The sequence below is a fragment of the Emiliania huxleyi genome (genome assembly GCF_000372725.1).
Source record: "Emiliania huxleyi CCMP1516 unplaced genomic scaffold EMIHUscaffold_622, whole genome shotgun sequence".
NCBI classification, from domain to species: domain Eukaryota; phylum Haptophyta; order Isochrysidales; family Noelaerhabdaceae; genus Emiliania; species Emiliania huxleyi.
Window position 1 is genome coordinate 6,012 of NW_005197333.1, and position 21,057 is coordinate 27,068.

Genomic DNA, 21,057 nt, shown 5'->3' on the forward strand with positions numbered 1-21,057 from the left:
GCGTCTAATTCCCTGCGAATTCAGCCGCGTGGAGGGTTGGCACCCTCAATTCTTTGGCGCAGAAGGGGTGGGGGGGGCTCTTGCAGCAAGCTCCCGAGCATCGCGTGTCGCTCCAATCTTGGCTGCACTCTCGCGCCTCCGGAAGACGTCAAACACTTCGGCGTGGCGAGAGGCGGCGGCGGCGCCCTGCGGCGCAGTCATCCCGTGCGCGCAGATGCGGCGGACCGCCAGCTCGGCCACCCGCTTAACCTCGTGCAGCGGGACGGAGGAGGCGACGTCCGCCTCGGCCCCGCTGCCCGCAGCGAGGCGCACCAGCCTGGAGGAGCGGCACAGCGGGCTGAGGGGGAGAGAGCCGCGCCGTGTCCTCGGAGCAGCGCGTGAAGACCCGAGGGCTGCGAGTGCAGCGGATGCGGCAGGCAGCCGAGGACAGCCGAGGGCGTGCGCTCGCGAGTGATGGTACGGCCTCCGCATCTCTCCGCATCTAGAATGCAGCAGACTCGCGCAGCTGCTCCGCCGCGAGCTGCCAGTGCCGCTGGGCGAGCACCTGCGGGACGGCTCTGGGACGGCTCGGAGAAGGGTCGGCGGCGCGCGTGTGGAGCTGCGCGCGGGGTTAGCGCCGGCTCGTGCGACAGCTCCGCAAAGACGGCCCGCTTCGTGTGGTGCCGCGCGGCCAGCTGCGGCGCGGTGGCCTTCGGTGGCCGAGCGCGCCGCGCCTTGGATAGGTTCCGAGACGGGTGAGGGGCACTGGAACCGGGGGCAGGGAGGCGCCTCTGGAGGGCGTGCGCGCGCGCCTCGTCGCGGTAGTACGCCGCCGCCGCCTCGAGCAGCACCTTGACGCCGCGCGCGAGCGAGGCCGCGTCCAGCGACGGCGGGGGCCCGTCCGCCGAGACGACGAGCAAGCTGCGCGGCTCGAGGTCGCAGGCACGCCGGAGGGCGGCGATGCGCTCCTCGGAGGGCGGCGCGGGCGACGCCTCGCCCGACGCCTGCACCAGCACCAGCAGCAGGCGACTCCGTCCCGACGCATTGCGGATCGCGCCGATCTGCGCGGCGACGCCGGTCGCAGAGGTGGAGTCGTCCCACGACGCGAGGAGGGCGGCCGCGCCGGCGATGCAGTGGGTGTGCTTGTGGAGCCAGCCAGGCTTGAGCACCAGGTTCGCCGCCTCGCCGCTCGGAACCGGCTGCGCTTCGACGTATGCGCCGTCGCTCGCAAACGAGAGCACGCGCGGCTTTGGCTCGGCGGCCGCAGCGGCCGCCTGGAGTGCGCCGTGAAGATGCGGCATGCCGACCAGCGCCAGCAGCGGCGACGGCGGCGCGGCGTGGTAGTCGTCGAGGCAGTCGCTCGACATAGGGAAAAATCGGGCGGTGAGTGCGCTCTGGCGACGCAGAGACGCTGCTCGCTGGCTGTAGGCTGGCTCGCACAACTCCCGGAGAGAGAAAGCGGATAAAACAAGAACAGAAGCGCCATCTCACATTACGAGGGATACGGAGGGGCAGGGGAGAGGCAGACTCCCTAGGGTGGGCGACGGCTAGCGCACCACACACCTCTCCTTAAAATCCCTGTGTGGTGGCGGCGTGCCGTCCTCCCATCCCTCCCTTGGGTTGTGTGTTTTCTTTCTTTCTTTCTTTGGATACGGAGGGGAGCACAAATAGGACGCCCAGCCTTGCCCTCGTGCCGCCGAGTGCGTATCCTATGCGAGAGAGATCCCCTGTGGCAGTGCCCGTGCCCAGCCCTCTCCGCGCCGCGATGCGCCCTCCCCCCTCGCTTTTGCAAAATCCTGCAAAGGTGGGGACGTGTCTGTCCTCGACCCAGCCCTAGCTTGGGATGTCCGTTTTATTTATTTATTTATTTAGGGGACATTCTGCAACAGTGCAGTGAGGAGTTCAGGCCGGGGCCCGAGCCCCTAGGGCGACAAGACATGCGCATAGGGCGGTGAAGCGCGGTGGGGGGCCGAATTCGAAGACGAAGAGGAAGAGAGTATCTCCGCAGAGCGCGAAGTCTCACAGCAATCACGGATCGAGGGTTGGCACGAGCGTAACCAGCAAGTGGTTAACACGATGGCCTTCTGAGCCAAGTTATGGCGACGGCCCGCCATGTGGTCAGGAAAGGTGAAAGAAAGAAAATAGCCGCATGAAATTCTTCTCTCTGTTCACCCTTGGGTTTCTTGCCGTCGTCCCTGGGCAGTGAGCTGGGAGGGGTGAAATCTCTCTGATCCGCTTTGTCTACACCACCTATGCTCCCGTCACGGGCGTCATCCGACGTCGTCTCGCCGTCGCCCATTCCGCTCGCGCTCGCCCTCCTTGCCGTGCTACTCGCCGCGCGCGTCGCGTTCGTCTGGCGTCGCGGCCGCTCCCGCCGGCCAGCTGGCGATCCTCCGCTCCGCACGCTCGTGGTGCTCGGCTCGGGAGGCCACACCGCAGAGATGCTTGTGCTGCTGCGCGCGCTGCCGCCAGAGGCGTACGCGCCGCTGCTGTACACCATGGCGGCGTCGGACACCACGAGCGCCGCCAAGGTGGCCGCCTTTGACGCCGAACGGGCGCGGCGGTGCGGCAGGAAAGCGCTGCTGCCGAGCGAGATGCTGCGGGTGCCGCGCAGCCGCGAGGTGGGGCAGTCGTACGTGACGAGCGTGGCGACGACGCTGCGCGCGCTGATCGCGTCGCTCCTCCTCGTCTGGCGTGCGCGGCCCGACCTGCTCCTCTGCAACGGCCCCGGCACCTGCGTGCCGCTCTGCGCGGCGGCGTGGAGCCTCCGGCTCGCGGGCGTCAAGCACGTCGAGGTGGCTTTCGTCGAGTCCTTCTGCCGCGTGGAGTCGCTCTCGCTCTCGGGCAGGATCCTCATGGCCGCGGCGCGCGCCTCTCTCCGCGGCGCGCTCGCCCTCCCGCCCACCACCGCCTCACACCGCCCGCGCGCTCACGCCCGCGGCAGGCGCGGCTCGGGCTCTGCCAACACTTTCTGGTGCAGTGGCCGCAGCTGGCCGCGAGGTACCCGCGCGCAAGGTACCTCGGGCGCCTCTGCTGAAACAGACAGCATTTCCTCGAAGCTTTGAATCTGATTTGATTTTGAACTGTGTTTTTTTTAAATCTGCTTTGAATGTGCATGGTTTCTGTGTGCCGACCGCTGAACAACTGGCGGTGTCTGAGTGTGGTAAGCTCCTTAGGCGAGGTATTCCTTCTCAATCATGGTATTTGAATCTGCTAATCATGAAGAAGCTTAAACCAGAAAAATCGGCTCACGCACACGCTGTCTTTTCTCTCTCAGACTCAGTGTTAGAGGGGATATGCAGATATCGCGCCCAGCTCGAATCTGTCACGTTCCTGTGGGTACCGAGCCACGCGGGGTGCGCTAGCAACGCCTACGCCGACGCCGCGGCGACGGCATACATGGGGGCCAGCGAGATTGAGGATGCCACCGCCGTCATCCGTGAAGCAGTGAGGACACGCCCCTGACGCCCGTGCCTGTACACGGACCGCCGGAGGATGGCAGACAGAGAGTGGGGGCGGGAGGTACTGGACCGGAGGACCTATTACGCCACACGCGGCCACACGAACGAGTGGGTGCGAGGACGGCTCGGCGAGGGGCTCACGGCGGGGTCGCACACGGCAGGGGTGACGGGGCCGCTGTGGAGCGATGTGGTCAGGGGAACAACGAGACACAAATGGGACAAGCGCCAGCGGATCAAGGATCAGCACGGCGAGCGCGAGATTGAATTCGCCGACGTGGATGATCACAACGTGGTGACAAAGACCGTCATGGGAGCGCGGGTGCGGCAGCAGGCGGGGGTGCCACACGGAGCGCACCACGAGAGGATCATGCGGGGAGAGGCGGGGAGAGATACCCCGGGAGCCGCCCCAAGGAGCGAACTCAGGGGCTGCCTCGTCTGTAAGGCCGCGAGGGACGCGGCGAGGAGGGCGGCACTAAAGCGAGACCCGCTGTGTCCGATCGTGCGGAAAGCCGCGCAGCAATGGACCGAGGAAGATGAGAACCCGCCTAGGGCGACAATGGCGCACTTGCTTAGCGGCGCCTGCCTGGGGAATAGGGAGCAGGCCAGATGGTTCCTCAGAGTAGCGCGAGCGCAGACGGGGACGGCGATCAGCAAAGTAGCCCAGGCGGCACCCGACTCCAAGGATACACTGAAGACGCTGAGGATAGCGCATGTCGCTGCGCTGAAGGGCTCACGCTTCCTATAGGGTGCTGGATGAGGACGGGTACGAGGCACTAGCCCCAGCCGTCGGGGGGGTGTTGCCAGCACTGGTAGATGGCCTCTCGGAGAAGAGCCGGAGGGACCTTGGCGCCGGGGTCACGAGGAACTTGCAAGTCGTGGCCGAGGCGGCGACGGGAGCGGTGCAGAGGTGGATCCAGCTCATGATCGGAATGGACGGCAACGAGGGCATCCTCGGCGGCACCGGCAAGGTGCCCCGCGGCTCCACGCCGTCGACCACAGACTCGGTGCTCGCCGCCTGCATACATGCGGCCTCCTCCCCCGCTCGCCGCTCAACCGCCAGTCTCCCGCCCTCCTGTTCAGGGCGCGACGGCCAACGTCGTGCAGACAGCCAAACGGCTTCGCGCGGTCGGACCGACTTTTTCAGACTGAACTATTCTGGGCACCAAGGGTATGTGCTGCTAGATCTCACTGAGCTGAGCTCATATCTGCCCTCAGTATCCTGTTTTGGGTTCGGGAATGCCTTCAGTATCCTGTTTCCGTGTACGGAGGGCCGTGTCCAGACGCGCATGACGTCGGCCGGGACCCCCCGTGCGGGGGCCTTCCGCGCTTGGCGGTTGACGCCGGCCCGCCACTGCGCCCAACCCCTGCCTAGACGAGTACAGCTAAAGAGTACCCGGGGCTCCCCATGCGGAGACCTCCGTGTGGGGGCCCGTGAACATCTTCAGCTTGTGAGCCAGGAAAAGGGTTGCACTGCGCCTCGTGCGTGCGCGTCCACCTCCGTCGAGGTCGACGCGTCGAGATCGGAGCGCATCACCGAGATGCCAGAGCCCGCCTTCGCCGACATGATTCCCCGCCGGATAGCTCGGTGAGTGGTGCCGTGGGGTTCTGTGCCGTCGCCCGAAAACGGAAAACCGGACACGGGAAATCGGTTTTCTCGGCTGGCTCCCGGGTACCCGGGTAGAGCTCTACGGCCACTTCGCTCCACAACACCTCCCGCCACCCCTGCCGTGTGTGATCCCGGCCTCACTGTCTTTCGATATTGCTCGCACATTCACTCGTGCGCGCTCTTACACAGCGATGGACGACGGCCTTGGCCTCATCGGCGACGACGGCTCGGGCCCCGCCGGCAGCGCCGCCGCACGGGGCCGGCGCAAGGCCAAGGCCAAGGCGCACGCGTTTGAGATCGTGAGGCCGTGGCCGTCCCTGCAGCGGCGGTGCGACCCCGGCGGGAAGCCGGCGCGGAGCGGCACCCTCGCGACGCACTGCTCGCTCCTGCTCACCTCGCTGCTCGAGCACCTGCACGCGCGCGAGCATCACGAGGCGATGGCGACGCTCGCGCTGCTCATGCGCGAGTTTTCGCGGCTGGCGGGCACGGTGGCGCAGGCGGGGCTGCTGCTGCTGCGGCTGTCGCACGGGGCGGAGCTGCCCGAGCGGCGAGTCCTGTTCCTCCGGCGGGTGGCACGCTTCGACACCGTCCACCGCCACGCGCTGCTCATGGAGCTGGCGCTGGAGGAGGCGCCGCCGCCGCCTCGCCTCCGTCTCCGTCTCGTCCTCCTCCTCCCCTGCCCTCACTCTCGCCGCTGCGTCGCCACCAGGCGCGGCGCGGGCAACACGAGGCGGCGAGCCAGGTGCTGCTCGCCGAGCTGTCCGACCGCCGCAAGAAGCGCCGCCAGCCCGAGGAGGCGCCCGCCGACACGGCCGCGGAGACGGGCACCGAGACGGAGGGCGAGGCGGCAGAGGAGGCGGCAGAGGCGAGCCCCGCTTGGGAGGGAGGGGCGGGGCGGAGGCAGGTTGTGCGGGGTCTGAGCCGCCTCGGCGAGGGCTGTAGGGCTCCGGGCGAGACGAGCGGCGCCAGCGCGCCCTCCTGCACGGCTTCGCCGGCCTGGCGCTCCACGGCGTTGTCCGCGCAAAGCTGCCTGTGGCGGCGGCGGCGACCCCTGCGGGCGGATGGATGGCGTTCGAGCTTCCGCCCGCGGGATGGAGCGCTCGTGGGGAACAGCCGCTGGCCGCCGCTGCTGCAGCCTCCGGCGATGGCGGCGGCGGCAGTGGCGGAGGAGGAGGTGGGTCGACCCTCGCTGCAGCAGCCGACGCTGAGGAGGGCGGCGGGGAGGAGGGCGGTGGTGCGGCGCCGAGCGGCGACGTCGGCAGTGCGGCGCCTCTGCTCGTCATGGGCGTAGAGCTGGACCGGCCTGTCCGCCTGCACGCGCGTCCCGCTCTCCCTAGGCGCGTCATTTGGCGCGCGCCAGGCGGGAGCTGCCCGACAGCACTCTGTACGCGGCTTGGGAGGGGGAGCTCGTCTCCCCCTCCGTCCTCACCCCCCCCCCCCCCCTCCCGCTGTGCCTCCCTCCCCCCTCCCCTCCCTTCCTCGCCTCCCTCCCTCGCCTCGCTGCCTCTCCACCGCGGCCCGGGTGCGAGCAGGCGCAGCTGCTCTCGCACGCGGGACGGCTCGACCAGGCGCACGCAGTGCTGCTCGACGCCGCCGACGCGGGGTTGCGCAGCGCGCCGGCCGAGGAGATGATCCTCCGCTGGCTCGAGCGACACCAGCCGCACGAGCGCGCCGCTGCCTGGCTCGCGGCAGAGAGGCTGCTCGAGGCGGACCCGGCGTCGGACGTGGCGGAGCGGGTGCTGGACGAGATGGTGAGCGGCCGCCGAGTGTGTGTGGGGGGCGGGCATGCTGCAGGGGGAGGTGGCGGGGAGGGCGGGGAGGCGGGCCGGAGAGGGGCGAGGGGGGCAGAGAGGGTGCGGAGGGAGGCTGGGGAGACGTGCCATCCCCGCGCGCCTGCCGCCCACCACCACTCGACCCGCGACACGCCACGGCACGCCGGCAACGACACGGCACGGCTCGCCGGCAACGCCTCCGCGGTCCGCTCTCAGGCCTTGGCCGCCGCGAGCCCTCTCCCGGCGGCGCCGGGCGAGGAGCTCCCCTTGCTCGGCCGGTTGCTGGCAATGAGTGCGGCGCGGGTCGAGGCGTTCGCTCGCTAGCCTCGATCGCTAGGGCCTCTCTCGCCGGGCTGCGTGCACTCAGCCTCTCTCGCATGGCGATTGGGTGGCGCCGGCATACCGTCGCGCAAGCTCCGGGCGATCTGCAGCCGGGTCAAAGCGCGCCCCGCCCTCCTGCCGCTCGTCAGGTGCGCGCGCACGAGCTTGCGGCGTGGCGGCGGCTGACGCGGTTGTTGCTGCGAGCCGGCGCGGGCGACGGCGAGGAGGGCGCGGAGGAGGGCGGGGAGGGCGGCGCCGCTTCCGCCGTCGCGGAGTGGTGGGGAAGCGTCTGCGATTGGTGGCCGCACTGGCCCTTTGAGGATGAGCGCACGCCCGACGAGGCGGCGCCGCCGGCCGCCTCGTCGCTGGTGCCGTTTGGAGTGCCAGGTCGGCAGTGAGCAGCCGCACCGCTCACTGAGAGGGGCACCTCCATGACATGTCCACGACATGTTCGTACAGGCAGCCACGGCGAGGCGGCCGCCGACGCGGCCGGCGCATTGGCGCGTGAGCGTGCCGAGTGCGCGTACGCATTGGTGGACGCGTTGCGCGCCGCTGGCAGCGAGCTGCTCGCGCCGACGCAGGCCGCGCTGCCGCGATTGCTCGCGCTCTGGCGTCGCGACGGCGCCAGAGATTGGGGCGCGGTGTTCCCCGCGCCCGCTCCGGTGCTCCTCCTGCAAGGCCCAAGCTCTGGCGGCGGCGGCGGCAGTGATTGGGCTCAGCTGGGGTCTTACAACAGCGATGCCGAGGCCGCTGAGGAGAGCGACGCGAGTTCGGTACACCGCCATCGGAAGCAACGGAGGAGGTAGCACCTCTACGTCAATCTCCGCCATCGGAAGCAACGGAGGAGGTAGTTTCCCAGGCAGCAACTCTACGTCAATCTGCGCCAGCGCGGTACACCTTGTGTGTTCCTGGATGCACACATCCGTAAGCGTACCTTATATGGATCGTGCGCCGGATTCGGTCTCCGATTGCGACTAAAAAAGCCGCGACGTCCGACGATTTATGTGTGTCGTGTGTTTGATGTGTGTATATTGTGACGTGACAGAGCTGGACACCCCCCCCGCGGCCGCGCGCCGCGCGCCCGCCCGTTGGCGTTGAGCGTTGGTTTGGTATATGAATTGAAATCATGTGCCTCATCGGTCATGGATACGCCCATTCATACAAACCCCCAGATCTCGACGGCAACAATCTCAAAATCTTCGGACGAGGCGAGGCACGGATTGCCAAAGGTAGAGCTGGTGTTGCTCGATCCGTATGCCAGATTCGTGTCCAGCCAGAGCCCAAACATGCCTCCACCTCCCAGGCCGAGTGAGTCGCGCGCCGCCATGATGTAGTGGCTGTTGACTCTCGACCAGCGGTACACCTCGACTGTCGGGTACGCGCGAAAGAGGAAGGTCTCGCCCGTCCCTATAGTTTGGCCCGGACAGGCCTCAGGGAGCTCACATGCAGCCGAGCGAAGGGGCTGCACAGCGTCGTCCGTGCCGAAGTAGGCGAGGCGCGCCTGGACCTGCAGAGGCTGTGAGAGGAACGCGCCGAAGGTGTAGCCTTTGGAGTCCATCACGAGGAGGATGGTCGGCCCAGGCCGCTGCTGGCACATTCGGTACGCGTTGGATAGGGCGCCGTCGTCCTCGGTCGTGAAGATTCGCGTCCACTCGCGGATAGAGAGCGGGGCAGGCAGGTGGCGCAAGAGCTCGTCCCGGAGGTGCACGCTCAAGAGGATGCGCCGGGCCCGCTCCACATCAAAGTCCTCCCCCCCGAGCCTCATGGCCTGTAGGAGGGAGGCGAACTGCTGGGCGGAGGTGGGTACAGTGTTTGGTTTGCCAAGCCGAGAGAGAGAGCCGAGAGAGAGAGTGAGAGAGAGAGCCGAAAGAGAGAGCCGAGAGAGAGAGAGCCGAGAATGAGGGTGAGAGAGAGAGCCGAGAGAGAGTGAGAGATAGCCGAGAGAGGTGGGTGCGAACCGCGATCAGCCGCAGGGCTGCCCTCCGCATTCGTGACACGTCGGCGTTGAATTCGCCGCCGGAGCCGTCCTCGTTAATCTCATGTAGTTCTGTCCGCCGCTCGCTGGTCTTGGTCGCGTCAAAAGCTGGGGCCACCAGCGGCCCAGCCTTTGCAACACCAGCCTTTGCGACCGCCTTCCACCGCTCTTCCCGAAGCTCACGCAATGGCGTCGCGACAGCGCTGCGGCGAACGGACGCACGCACCTCGAGGGCATGAAGACGGCTCGCCATTCGCGCCTCGGATGGCGATCTGCAGCACGTGCACACCATCGCGATCGGGGGACGCACGAGCCCGTGTTTGGTTGGTTGGTTTGTTTTGGCTGAGCACTTGAGCACTGGATAGGGTCGATTCCGCATGGTACGGGACCCCTCGACCGCGATTTATTGTTACGTAAGGCGGTTTGATTCCTTTCTTTCTCCAGGCAGGCCTGAACTCCTCACTGCATTGTTGCAGATGTCCCTCGCTTGTTAAAATGTGAGAGTGTGACACTGATAAACTGAAGATGCAGACGAGAGACGTGACGGTGCGAGAGCCGAGACGAACGTGGCGGGTCACGGACCTCTTCAAATGAATGTATCTCTTTTGTATACTTTTAGCTCTCTCTCTCTCTCTTGTTGTTTTTGTTCTTGTGTATAGGAATTCAAACGCGCTGATTAAAAACGTAGTATCCTACATGTACCACCGTAGTTGAAAAAAGCGGGGTTATAACTAACGCCCCAGCCACACGCCCAAGCTAAGAAACCACGGCGTGGGGTGGGTGGGGTGTCTGGAAAGGCTTAGAAGCGGCGGCGTGCCGCCGCGAGATCCTGTTTTCTTAATGCCCGCACAACAGACTGTATATACTATATTCCCGACCCGCGAGCACGACGACTACGACCCCGGCCCCCTCGCAGCGCATCACCATCAGGCGCTTGCGCGACAAGCGCGGGCTGTCCGACCGCTCCTCCGACGACTCCTCCTCCGACCAACAATCATGCGGCTCCGGCTCTACTAGCGAGGCGAATGACATTTTCGACACCCTCGACGCCTCTCTCGGCTACGGTTCGACTCCGGCTCCGGCTGGTAGTTTGGCCTTTGCCCTTTGTCAGAGTTTCCGGCAACCCAGAGGAAACCAGAGGGTCCCCAGCAGTTTGAGTTTCCGGAACGCAGAGAGTTCTTGTTAGCCGTGCGCTTTCTCTCTTTCTTTCCACGCGCCAGTTCGCACCTGTGTCGAGCCTGTCTGCTGTGAGATCGGGTTGTTTTGTTTAAAATCTCTTTCTTTCCCGAGTTTTCTCGCGAGAGCGAGCGCCCGCCGAGCAATGCCGTACGCATGCCCTCCGTACGAGTGCGCTGCGGGCCGGCCATTTCGTTGGGCAGACCATTTCCTGGAGAATGGCGCCGCCTGGCGACCTTGCGACGGCGGGTTGCTGCCGGGCCTCAGTCGCGCAGCTAGCCACAAAGCGCTGGCACGAATCCAGGAGGTACCTTCCATGCGGGCTGCTGCCGAAGAGACTGCAGACGTGGTCGTCGTGCACTGTCGGCGGCCCCTTTCCTTCTTGGCCGGGCTGCTGGCGCAGCTGTCGCGGCAAGGCGTCCGTCGGATTCGGAAGCTGGTGGTGATGTCTCAGTGCGGCAGCCCTGTACCGACGAGCGATCTCCGTCTGCTCGCGGAGACGGTCAGGGTGCGCACGTCGCGCAACGTGGGGAGGTGCGACCACGCGTGGCTCAAATACATCCTCGACGCGTACGACACGCTAGCACCGCTCACAGTCTTTATCAAGGACTCCTGGGGCACGCCCTCGCAATCGCTCTTTGAACGTTTGCCTCCGGAAGAGCTTGTGAGGATGGCGCTTGAGCAAGGGTTTGGGTGCGCCTACCAGGCTCCCGAGTGGCACAGCGCGCCCACTCTTCGTCAATTTACCATGAGCGGCTACCTCAAGTCACATGACCAATCTGGCTCTAACCAGTCCAGAGCCAGGTTTCGCGCCGCTATCCGGCCGTGGGGTGCGTGGGCGGACCTGATGGGGATGAGTCTCTGGATCAAGGAGCGGCCGTTCCTGCCCGTATGCTACGGGGGCGGCTTCGCAGCGACGGCCTCGGCGGTGCGAGCTGTGGCGCGTCCGGTGTGGGCTCGGATGGAGCAGAGCCTGAGGCGGGCAGACAACATCGAGGAGGGCCACTACATGGAGCGATCTTGGGCGTTGCTGTTGTACCCGCGCCTGGCGCCGCACGTCTGGAGCCACTTACGCTGCGTGGCAGAGGGCGCCACCGAGAGCGGCTTTCCGTTTGCCGGCGCGCTCGCGATGTGCAGCACGGCGCAGGCAGCGGCGTGTAGCGCCAGCAGTGGGCAACGCTCGATAATGAATAGGACTACAGGGTAGGGTGTCTGACTCTGAGGGGTGAGGAGACGATGGACCATGAAATCTGTCCGGTCAGAGGCAGGCTCAGCTGCTCTCGGGTGATCTCGCTTTGGTGGCCGAAGGACCCGATGGTCCTGTCACATTCTTTCTCTTCGCGGCGGAGTGATCCAGACAGTCGCCCCAGCGTGCATGTTACCGGGCTTTATCGCGACGACGCCATTTTTTCGTTTTTCATTGAGAACGGGTGAATTGAATTTTCTGCTCACTAACATCTCAGCCTCGCACGAGAAGAAAGAAAACAGACAACCCAAGCGCCAAGGGAGGGATGGGAGGACGGCACGCCGCCACCACACAGGGATTTTAAGGTGAGGGGTGTGATGCGCTAGCCGTCGCCCACCCTTGGGCGTCCGCCTCTTCCTATGTCTTTTCGCAGTAACTCGCGCGAGAAAACCTCCGTATGAAAATTCTTCTGGGGTCGGGGTGGGGTGTTTGTGGTCGGAGTGAGCGGCGACGACGGAGTCTCGCATGGACACCGACCCGCTGCTGTGGGATCGCCGCCTCGCCGCTCGCGCGCGCTGCACCGCCGGCATTATCGCGCGACTGCTGTGCGAGGTGTGGCCAGCATATGTTCGCAGCCCGCCCCGCCGGTGGTGCATTAGTTACCAAGCATTCGTTCCGCGTCCCGGCAGGCCATCATCTGGCTGGGCCTGATCATCTTGATGCTCGAGGAGGTGCGCCGCCTCGCCAGCTCGCCGGAGCTGCACTCGTACGGTCCTCCTCTCGCGAACGGGACGCCGCCGCTGGTCCAGCTCATCCTGCTGAACGCGGGCGAGACACAGGACACGAGGTTCCCTTGCAACGGGCTCCTTTCGTTTCGCGGCGTGGCGGACCCGCTCCTCAGCGCGCGCGGCGCGGCGCAGGCTGTGGCCGCGGGCCAGGCTGTGAGGAGGGAGGAGATGGCGCCCGGGCCGCCGCTGATGGAGCCACACACACCCACCGCAGCGGCCACACCCGTACCGTGATTGATAGGAGCCGGTGGCGGTGATCGCCTCCTCGCTCCTCGCAGCGCAGCACCACGCCCTCCTCGCCTTCCCGCAGCATCACGCACAGCCCTCGCGGCGAGAGACCGACTCCGCCGCAGCCAACGCCACCGCCGCTGCGGCTTCCGTCGCTGCTGAGGCTGCCGCCGCTGCGGCCGCCACCGCTGCTGACCATGCCTCCGCCTCCCCGTCTGCTGCCGCCTCTGCCGCCTCTGCCTCGAGGCGACGTCGCGTCTTTGTCGCCCCGCACCTCGCCGCGGCCGACTGGGGCATCGACGGCTCGAGCCGCTACCCGTGCTCTCGCTTCGCCCTCGAGGCGTGCAGCTTGCCGCTCCCCTCGATGCAGCGGGGCGTGCTCGCAGGCGCGAACGGCCGCGGCCGCGGCAGCTGGCCGCACTGCGCCGCCGCGGCCGCCGCCAGCGAGGCGGACGCCGCGCGCGTGGCGTACGACTGGGTCGGGGGCGACGGCGCGCCGTACGAGTCGCACGCAGACATGTGGGGGCGGCCAAACTGGCCGCAGTTCTTCGGGTGGCTGTGGCAGGAGGAGCGGCTGTGGCAGCGGGTCCCGACTGACAGGCCGAGGCCCGCGGTGGCGCTCGTCTCGCACGGCTCCCTGCTAGCCGAGCAGCTGGGCTACGTGCCGCGCCTGGGCGCGGTGCACGTGCAGACGGTCCGGTTCGGGGAGGACCCGCTGGTCGGCCTCTCGCTCGGCCAGGAGCACACCGCCGTGGAGGCGCGCCCCGGCTGGCTTTGCCTCCACAGCTGCGAGTTTTGATATGTGGGAGTTGTGGTGTCTGCAGGAGTCGAAGGAGAGAGGCGGGGAGGTGGCGCTCTTTGTGAGCGCTCTCTGTACATCAGTATTGTGGTGAGCATCTGAGCTCTCATCCTCTCTCCACTATGTGCATCTGAGAGCCAAAGGAGGGAGGGAGATCGACATAAAAATACGCGGCCCAAGAAATCAATATACAATAACACCAGCCTCCTGCGGGGCCCCCCGCTACCATCCAAACCCGAGTACGGCTCTACAAAGCGCGCCTCCTGCGCGCAGCGCGCCTCTAGTACATGTTCATGAGAAGGGCACAGACAGCGGTCGCCGTCCTACTCCGAGGCGCTGTGCGCAGATGGTCTACGAAAATCATAGAGGCTCAAGTGACAAGTCCACACACACAGGCTCTGGCTGAGCAGGTTACTTCCCCCAGGATTGGTCTTCTCTGCCTGCGGGAACACCCTCGGGCGGCCGGGTGGGGCTGCGGCTGGAGCTAGCATGGCTCGATAGAGCCGAGACCCCGTGTTGAGGCGGCGCTCCTGTGGGCGGCTGTGGAATCGGCAGATTCGACCTCAGATCTCCAGTATTCTCATCCCAGTGGATGGACGTCCGGACGTCCCTTTGTGTTCCTCTCCCCGTCCGCCAGCGAGACGCTCAGTCGCTGGCGGCCGCAGTTTTCTGTGAGGTGGGAGGAGAGGAGAGGACAAGTGGAGATGGCGCAGCAGCAGGCTCCGCCAGCTGCGCTGGCTCCCATCGCCGTCGTCGTTGACGAGGTTCAGATCAACAGCGACGCAATGCTCGTTCTCGCTCCAGGTGCTCAGCACGTAAGGGACCACACGTCTTTCTTGAATTGGGCTACCGTGTACAACGGTGCAGCAGCAGTGGCCAGCTACACCCTGGGGCAGAGCGACGCCAAGGGCGCCTTCCTGCCGAGGTGCCAGTTCAGCGGGGACCAGCAGACAGGCACCCTCCTCGATGGGAATCACGTTCTCAATGTGTTTTTCAACGGAGCATTCTGGTCGCGGCTCTTGACCGCTCTGGATGCTGCAAACCTCTTCGCCACCTCCATGGAGAAGATCGGCGTGCTGCACCAGCGGCTCGCCGACCTGGTGATGGCCAACCCGGGTGTCTGGAGGATCGCGCACACGGACATTTTTCTTGGTGAGGACTTTGACGCGCCCGCCGTCCCAGCGGTGGCCGCGGGGAGAGGCCGAGGCCGTGGTCGAGGAGGCCCGGCTGTGGCAGCAGTCCCTGCTATGCCCGGACCGCCAGACCTGCTCTTCCTCACGCACCTCCCGCTTCACGCGCTCGAGGTGGACGGGGAGCTGCCTCTGCTCTCGTACTCGCTGCTCTCTTTCTGTCTGGGGCCGACGGCTACGAGGGCGGCCCGCCTTCCTCTGGCGGCCCCTGCGCGGATCATAGCCGGCCTTCTTCAAGGGGCTATTGTGCAGAGCTTCGGGACGGCGGCCGCCAACCCGGCGATGCTCGCGCTCCAGATCCCTCGCCTGCTCAAGGGCTCCTCGCTCCCCGTCCTCTTTCAGTCCACCGCCTCGGACCCGTACACAAGGCTCGAGGACTTCACGGACATGCTCCGCATGCAGTCCGGCGGTGCAGATGAGAGGCGGCGCATCGAGGAGAGGCGGATCAAGCTCGCCACCTCTCTGGGCGCGCTCTACCAGCTGGTCATCCAGCCGTCGCCTTCGGCCCAGACTGCGACCACTCTGGTGAGCCGCCTGGCCGCCAAGATTCTGACTGCGCCCCAGCTCAAACTGTCGCTCGCGGACCAACTTGCCATCCTCTCGGCAGTCGTCCATGATCGGCGGCATCTTGTCCAAGCCGGAGCTTCCGCGGAAGACGCGGTCACCGCTCTGATGGCGGAGAACCTCCTCTACGACGGGGGGCGAGTCCCGGGCGGACCTGCCCCGGGTGCTGACGGCGGGCCTGATGTGTCTGCCCACGCTCTCCCGAGCCGCCTCATCGAGAAGGCTTCGATGCTGCCCAAGTTTCAAGCGCTCGCGGGCGCAATCGTGGGACTGGACACCGCCAACTCCGAAGTCAGGCGCCAAATCCTGGCAGCCTCGTTCGCAAGTGGGAGCGACATCGTCTTCCGAGTTGTCCTCGGGCCTGGGGGCCGCGAGGCCAGGATGAATGCGACGCTCGCCAAGATTGCCCACTGCAAGGTGGAACTACCCACCTATCTCACATGGTGCCTGGTGGTCGGCAGCGGCGGCCAACGCCAAGAGGAGCTCGGGAGGTACCACCTCACGGGCCTCGACGGCACAGAAAACCGCCTCTTCAAGTCGTTCATATCGGGCAATCTGGTCGGCACCGACTACATGAATGGCCCGAACGGCGCGCTGGACTGGGTCGGCTCAAGAATCCGGCACAACTTCCCACGCGTCCACCCAAAGGATCTTTACACCATCCGAGACAAGGTCCGCCACCTCGGCGCGTTCCTTAATAAGCTCTTCGTGGGCATCGGCTTCCTGGAGGCAGTCCCAGCTGGTGAAGGCTTCACCATGAAGACGTGGTTTGAGTTCTACATAGAGCAGCTCGACCTCACCAGCTACTACACGCTCTATGAGCGAAAGTGCAATCACCTTTATCAGTGCAGCCGGCAGATGGGGGCCTTCCTCCGCCTCGCCGAGATCGCCGTGGAGAGCCTCAAAACGAGGTCGCACCCCGGCGAGGAGGGATTTGGGGCGCTCGCTCCCGAGGACTGCCAGCCGGCAAAGATCCTCCGCGGCCGAGTCGAAACTGCTACCTGGCGGAACGCGGCGGAGCAGCTTGACGAGGCTCCTATCAGGCCGGTCACAACCTGCGACGGAGATCTCTTGCCGTTGCTTTCGGAGTGGGAAAACCACCCGTGGGACAACCGCCAACCGGGTAAGCTGCCCAAGCCCAACCCAGCACGGCGAGGCGGCCCCTCCGCCAGCTGCGACGGTCGTCATGGGGGTCAAGTGGCAGCAAATGGAGCGGAGGTAACCTGCGCGTCTGGCCGAAAACGCCGCCATGAACAGCGGCGCGAGCGTCAGCGCTACCAGGGCGCATCATCGTGAGCGGTCGGGCAGCGGCTACACAGCCCGGCTTGTGTCGATCGTCAAGATATCAATGGACGCACTCAAACTCCATCGTGTCCGGAGGCACTCAAACTCCATCGTGTCTGGAGGCACTCAAACTCCGTCGTGTCTGGAGGCACTCAAACTCCACCATCGTGTCTGGAGGCACCATCGTCACGCGGCGGTCGGGTGGCGGCTACACAGCCCGGCAGCGTGTCAATCACATCGGAAGCTCGCGGCACCGCATAGCGGACGCGCGAGGTACCGTAGTTGCTGGTGTCGGACGCTCGCGGCACCGCACAGCGGATGCCAAAATTCGCGTTTGGGAAGATCAGTTTCCTGGGCTCAAGGGACATCGGTACTCTTGGTTTCCCAGCAACGAATCACTTCCGCCTGACAGCGGAATTGCCGAGTCTACCTCTGCTCCTCCCGTACGCGCCGACCCCGCCGATGCCATCGCTGATGGACCCCAGGGCCGCGACCAGCGCAATGTTCGTCCCTCAACCGCCGGTGCTCGCCGTGACGCCCCCGCCCAGTCTGCTCCGCCGCCTACGCCGCATGAGGTGCCACCTAACACGCCTGCCGCCGCCAGTTCAGGAGGGGCTGAGGCATCCACCATCGAGGTCCCCGCCGACGTTTCCCGCGCCTCGCCGCGCGCTACGGAACCGATCCCTATGCCTGACCTTGAGCCTCGACAGCCTTTGCGCCGCTCTGCACGCCTTAGGGAGCTTGGTCACTTTGCTTGCTCGTTCCTGAGTTACCACGTCGTTCCTACTGCGTGCCTCGCCGTCAACATGTCTGCCGCCCTCATCTCCAATGCCGTCTACTGCGAATCATGTGCCGCCGATTTCTTAGCCTTCGCTGATTGCCTTGGATCCGTCGACACCGCTTTCGACACTTACGATCCTATTGGCAACGAATTCTCACTCATCGCCGCCGCTCGGATTGCCTGCACTGCATACGCAGTTACCCTCACCGCCGATCAGGGTGCACTACGAGTGCCTAAAAGCTACCGGCAGGCCATGTCTAGCCCTCAAGTCGAGCAATGGCGCGAAGCTATTAACAAGGAACTTTCTGGTCTCATTGCCCTCGACACCTGGGACCTTGTACCGATTGCTTCGATTCCTGCCGCCGCCAATATTATGCACTGCCACTTTGTATTTGCAATCAAGCGCAAGGCTGACGGTTCAATCGACAAGTTCAAGGCACGCCTTGTCGCCGACGGCAACACTCAGAAGCATGGTGTCGACTTCAATCGCGTCTTCGCCACCGTCGTCAAGGCCCTTACTATCCGCCTCGTACTCGCCATCGCCGCCGCCCGAGATTACAATTTGACTTCTCTCGATATTCGGCAGGCTTATTTACAGGCGACCATCGACGAGGATCTGTACATGCGCGTTCCTCCAGGAGTCAACAGTGGCAACAACTCCCTCGTTTGCAAACTGCGGCGCAGCCTTTATGGACTCAAACAGGCAGGGCGAGAGTGGGGACTACTCCTCACCTCCTTCCTCGTTTCCTGGGGATTCGTTCGCTCGACCATCGACGTGTGCCTGTATATCTACCGATCTGGCAACCTTGTCTTATGGGTGCTAGTTTACGTCGACGACATACTCATCGCCGACAACTGCCCCACGCTGCGCGCCCGTTTCGTTGCCGACATCTCCAAGCGTTTTCCTACCGAGGACAAGGGCGAGCTCGAATGGATACTGAACACCGCCATCACGCGTGACCGCGGCGCACGGACCCTGAACTTGTCCCAGGGCCTCTACGCCGCCGACCTCGTTACCAAGTTCAGCGCCTATTTCGATCGGTCCCGCTCACGCCGCTTCGACTCGCCTATGGAAGAGGGGCTCGAACTGTCCGCCGACGATCAGCCCGCCGTTGGATCTGTTGAATACGACGAGATGTCCGAATTCCGCACCGCCTACATGGCCATCGTCGGCGGACTACTGTGGCTTGCCAATATGACGCGCGTCGACATTGCTTATTCCGCGTCCCAGCTTGCTCGGTTTATGACGAACCCTGGCCCGTCGCATTTTAAAGCCGCCATCCGGGTGCTTATCTACGTGCGCGACACAGCTGACCGCGCCCTCGTCATGCAGCCGAATTCCAACCGCAACCTTGAGAGCTACGTCGATTCAAACTGGGCCACGAAGTTCTCTTGCTCCGGTGGCATGTTCTTCTTCTACGGATGTCTCTTCCACTGGTTCTCCAAAATGCAGCGATCCGTCACGCTGTCTAGTGCCGAGGCAGAGTTCTTCGGCGCCATGCTAGCCGCCAAGGAGGTGATTTTCATCCGTGAGCTACTGATCGACCTTGGATTTTCCATCGACGGCGCCAGCGTCATCAACTGCGACAGCAAGTCCGCCGTCGGCATGGCCTTCGATCCCGTTGCCTTCAAAAAGACCAAGCACATCTTGCGCGCCGCCGAGTTTCTTCGCGATCTCGTCAGCCGTGGCGTTATCTCTGTCGAACACCTCCCCGGCGTCGTGATGCTCGCCGACCTACTCACGAAGGCTGCCTCGCGGGCCATCTTTACTGGCCTGATCAAGCAGCTCGACGACTTTCATGCCCTTTAAATTTATTTGTCCCTCGCGCCCCGCACTCGGGCCAGGAGGGGCTGTTCCCGGGCATTCACACTATATTCCTCTGAGATAATATTATATTTCGCCGCCACCGCGGCGCGCACGCTTTATCCGCGCGCTATATTAGTCGAGCCAAACTTGTGTTCTTGTTTTGGATCAAACTTGTTACAGCTCAGCGAACGCGATGCGGCCTCTGCCCAGCCTCCTGCTCCTATGCGCGAGCTACGGCGTGACCGCTATCGCGTAGGTAACTGGGCGGCCAAATTCACAACCTCGCGGGACTACTTATGTTTTCGTAAACGTAGTCGCGGCCCCCCGCTACGTCGCACGAGTGCAACCGGGTAGCGGGGGGCTAACATGCCCAAAAAGCAAAATGCAAAAAAAGCCCCCACACGGCACCCCAGGGCACCACCGCCCATGGATTTTTCCCAGGATACTTGAAGATCCCAGCCTCACACCAAGATCGTTGAGGGCGGGGACACATGTACATGTACATGTGCATGGACATGTCCCTAAATCCCATCTCGTCTCAGAGTTTGACCGATTTATTCATTTGTTTATTGCCCAGGATAGAAACAAAGCCCTTCTCCGGCGCACCCCCGTGGAAGCAACCCCCGTGGAAGCCCTGCAAGCTTTGTTCAGGACTTGAAACTCGCCTCCTCCGAGTGCGTCTCTGCTAATCCCGTTGCGGGAGGCAGCGGGACGGCACCCAAGCCCCGCAGCCCGGAGGATCGCCTTCGCCTCGCCTCTGATGCTATCACATCGGTCGCATCGCCCTCCTCTGGGGCTAGCATGTGTAGGCCGACAACGCCAACGACAATGAGAAGCACCGCACCAGCCATGGGAAGAGTGAGACGTTCCTGGAAAAGACACGTCCCGACCACCACAGTCGCGGCGGTCCCGATGCCGCTCCAGACAGCATAGGCGGTGCCGAGGTTGAGCTGGGTGAGGGCAAGGGGGAAGAGGCCGAGGCTGACGGCGTAGAAAGAGTACACCGCGATGTACCACAAGCTGTTTTGACCAGCCAGCTTCATCGCCGAGGTGCCACAGACCTCGAGAACAATCGTGAGTGAAAGGAGGCACCACGCCTGCAGCTCGGTTGATGGGAAAGCCGGGTTGCCTCGCCCCTCATCGCTGCCTCCGGTGGCACTGCCCGTGGAAGGTGCTGAGCTCTCCATCAAGACCACTGCGACAAACGTCGAGTCAGCGCGCTTCCCCTCCTCGCTTCCCGTGAGCGCGGGGTCGTCGTCGGCAGGACGTGCGTCATAGTCCACGGCAACGGCTCGTTTCTTTTTTCACGTCGCTGGGCGTGGTGTAACTGTGTTAATTGCAGTCGCCAGCGGGCGCCCTGACCGGGAATTCTTTTTCCGTTGTATGTTTCTGATACATCTCACGTCGCGTGTCGCTCAGTATCCCTGATTTCCCGGCCAGGTGTCGCCATGACCTGCTGACTTCCCGGCATGCGGTCGCTACGGCGGTGGCTGTCGTCGCAGGCGCAGCGGCAGAGCTTTCAGGTATTTTTGCCGGAGCGCCTCGATTTGCATCTCCGGCGGCCACGGGCCGCGAGCGGGGGCGTCTTGGCGCTCGCGGAGATGCGTGGCACCAGCGCGCGTGCAGAGCGTGCGGTCGCGCGTGCCGTTGGATCGCTCGGCCGGGGGCGGCGGCGGCTGGACGGCGACGCGCCGCCACCACATGCGCGCGAGAGCAGCAGCAGCAGCGGCGGAGGCGGCAGCGGCAGCCTCGAGAGAGAGGGCGTGGTGCTCTCGTCGATGGTGTCGCTACTCAACGCGCACGTGCACAGCAACAGCCTACGCGCGTCGAGCAACAGCTTTGAGTTCGCCTTCGACTCGGCCGAGGCCGCAGAGGCGGAGTGGGGCGCTGGCCGCGAGTCTGCGGCGGCGGCAGCGGCGGCGGCCGCGCGTGACGAGTTGGCTGCGGCACACGTCGGGCGGTGGGGCAGCCGGGCCCCGCTGCTCGCGGCGGCGGAGCGGGACGTCGCGCCCCTGGACGCCTCTCTGGACGCGGCCCTCGACTTCGCCGAGGCGGCCGAGGAGCAGGAGGCGCGGGTGGCTGAGTATTTCCCGGACGCGTACCACGCCTTTTCGCCGCGCGGCGCTGTGCAGCCGATGCT

The 21,057-nt window shown here is 64.9% G+C and overlaps 4 protein-coding genes across 4 annotated transcripts; 1 reads left to right on the forward strand and 3 right to left on the reverse strand.

Annotated features, from left to right (window-relative positions):
• Positions 1-4: 4 nt before the first annotated feature.
• EMIHUDRAFT_459782 (hypothetical protein) lies at positions 5-1,414 on the reverse strand (the record flags this gene model as incomplete). Its single annotated transcript, XM_005763636.1, has 5 exons — positions 792-1,414; positions 618-713; positions 498-544; positions 129-316; positions 5-51 (listed from the first exon to the last, which is right to left on the reverse strand). Exons 1-5 carry the CDS (start codon positions 1,344-1,346, stop codon positions 5-7), a joined length of 933 nt encoding a protein of 310 aa, XP_005763693.1. The 5' UTR covers positions 1,347-1,414.
• An 817-nt stretch (positions 1,415-2,231) lies between these two features.
• EMIHUDRAFT_316977 (hypothetical protein) lies at positions 2,232-3,016 on the forward strand (the record flags this gene model as incomplete). The annotated part of the gene is made up of 2 exons (XM_005763637.1): positions 2,232-2,801; positions 2,924-3,016. 2 exons carry the CDS (start codon positions 2,232-2,234, stop codon positions 3,014-3,016), a joined length of 663 nt encoding a protein of 220 aa, XP_005763694.1.
• A 5,279-nt stretch (positions 3,017-8,295) lies between these two features.
• EMIHUDRAFT_247989 (hypothetical protein) lies at positions 8,296-9,406 on the reverse strand (the record flags this gene model as incomplete). The annotated part of the gene is made up of 3 exons (XM_005763638.1): positions 8,296-8,907; positions 9,098-9,317; positions 9,396-9,406. 3 exons carry the CDS (start codon positions 9,404-9,406, stop codon positions 8,296-8,298), a joined length of 843 nt encoding a protein of 280 aa, XP_005763695.1.
• Positions 9,407-19,729: 10,323 nt separating this feature from the next.
• EMIHUDRAFT_49951 (hypothetical protein) lies at positions 19,730-20,011 on the reverse strand (the record flags this gene model as incomplete). The annotated part of the gene is made up of 1 exon (XM_005763639.1): positions 19,730-20,011. A coding segment is annotated over one exon (282 nt), but the record flags the coding sequence as incomplete, so codon positions are not given.
• Positions 20,012-21,057: the final 1,046 nt, after the last annotated feature.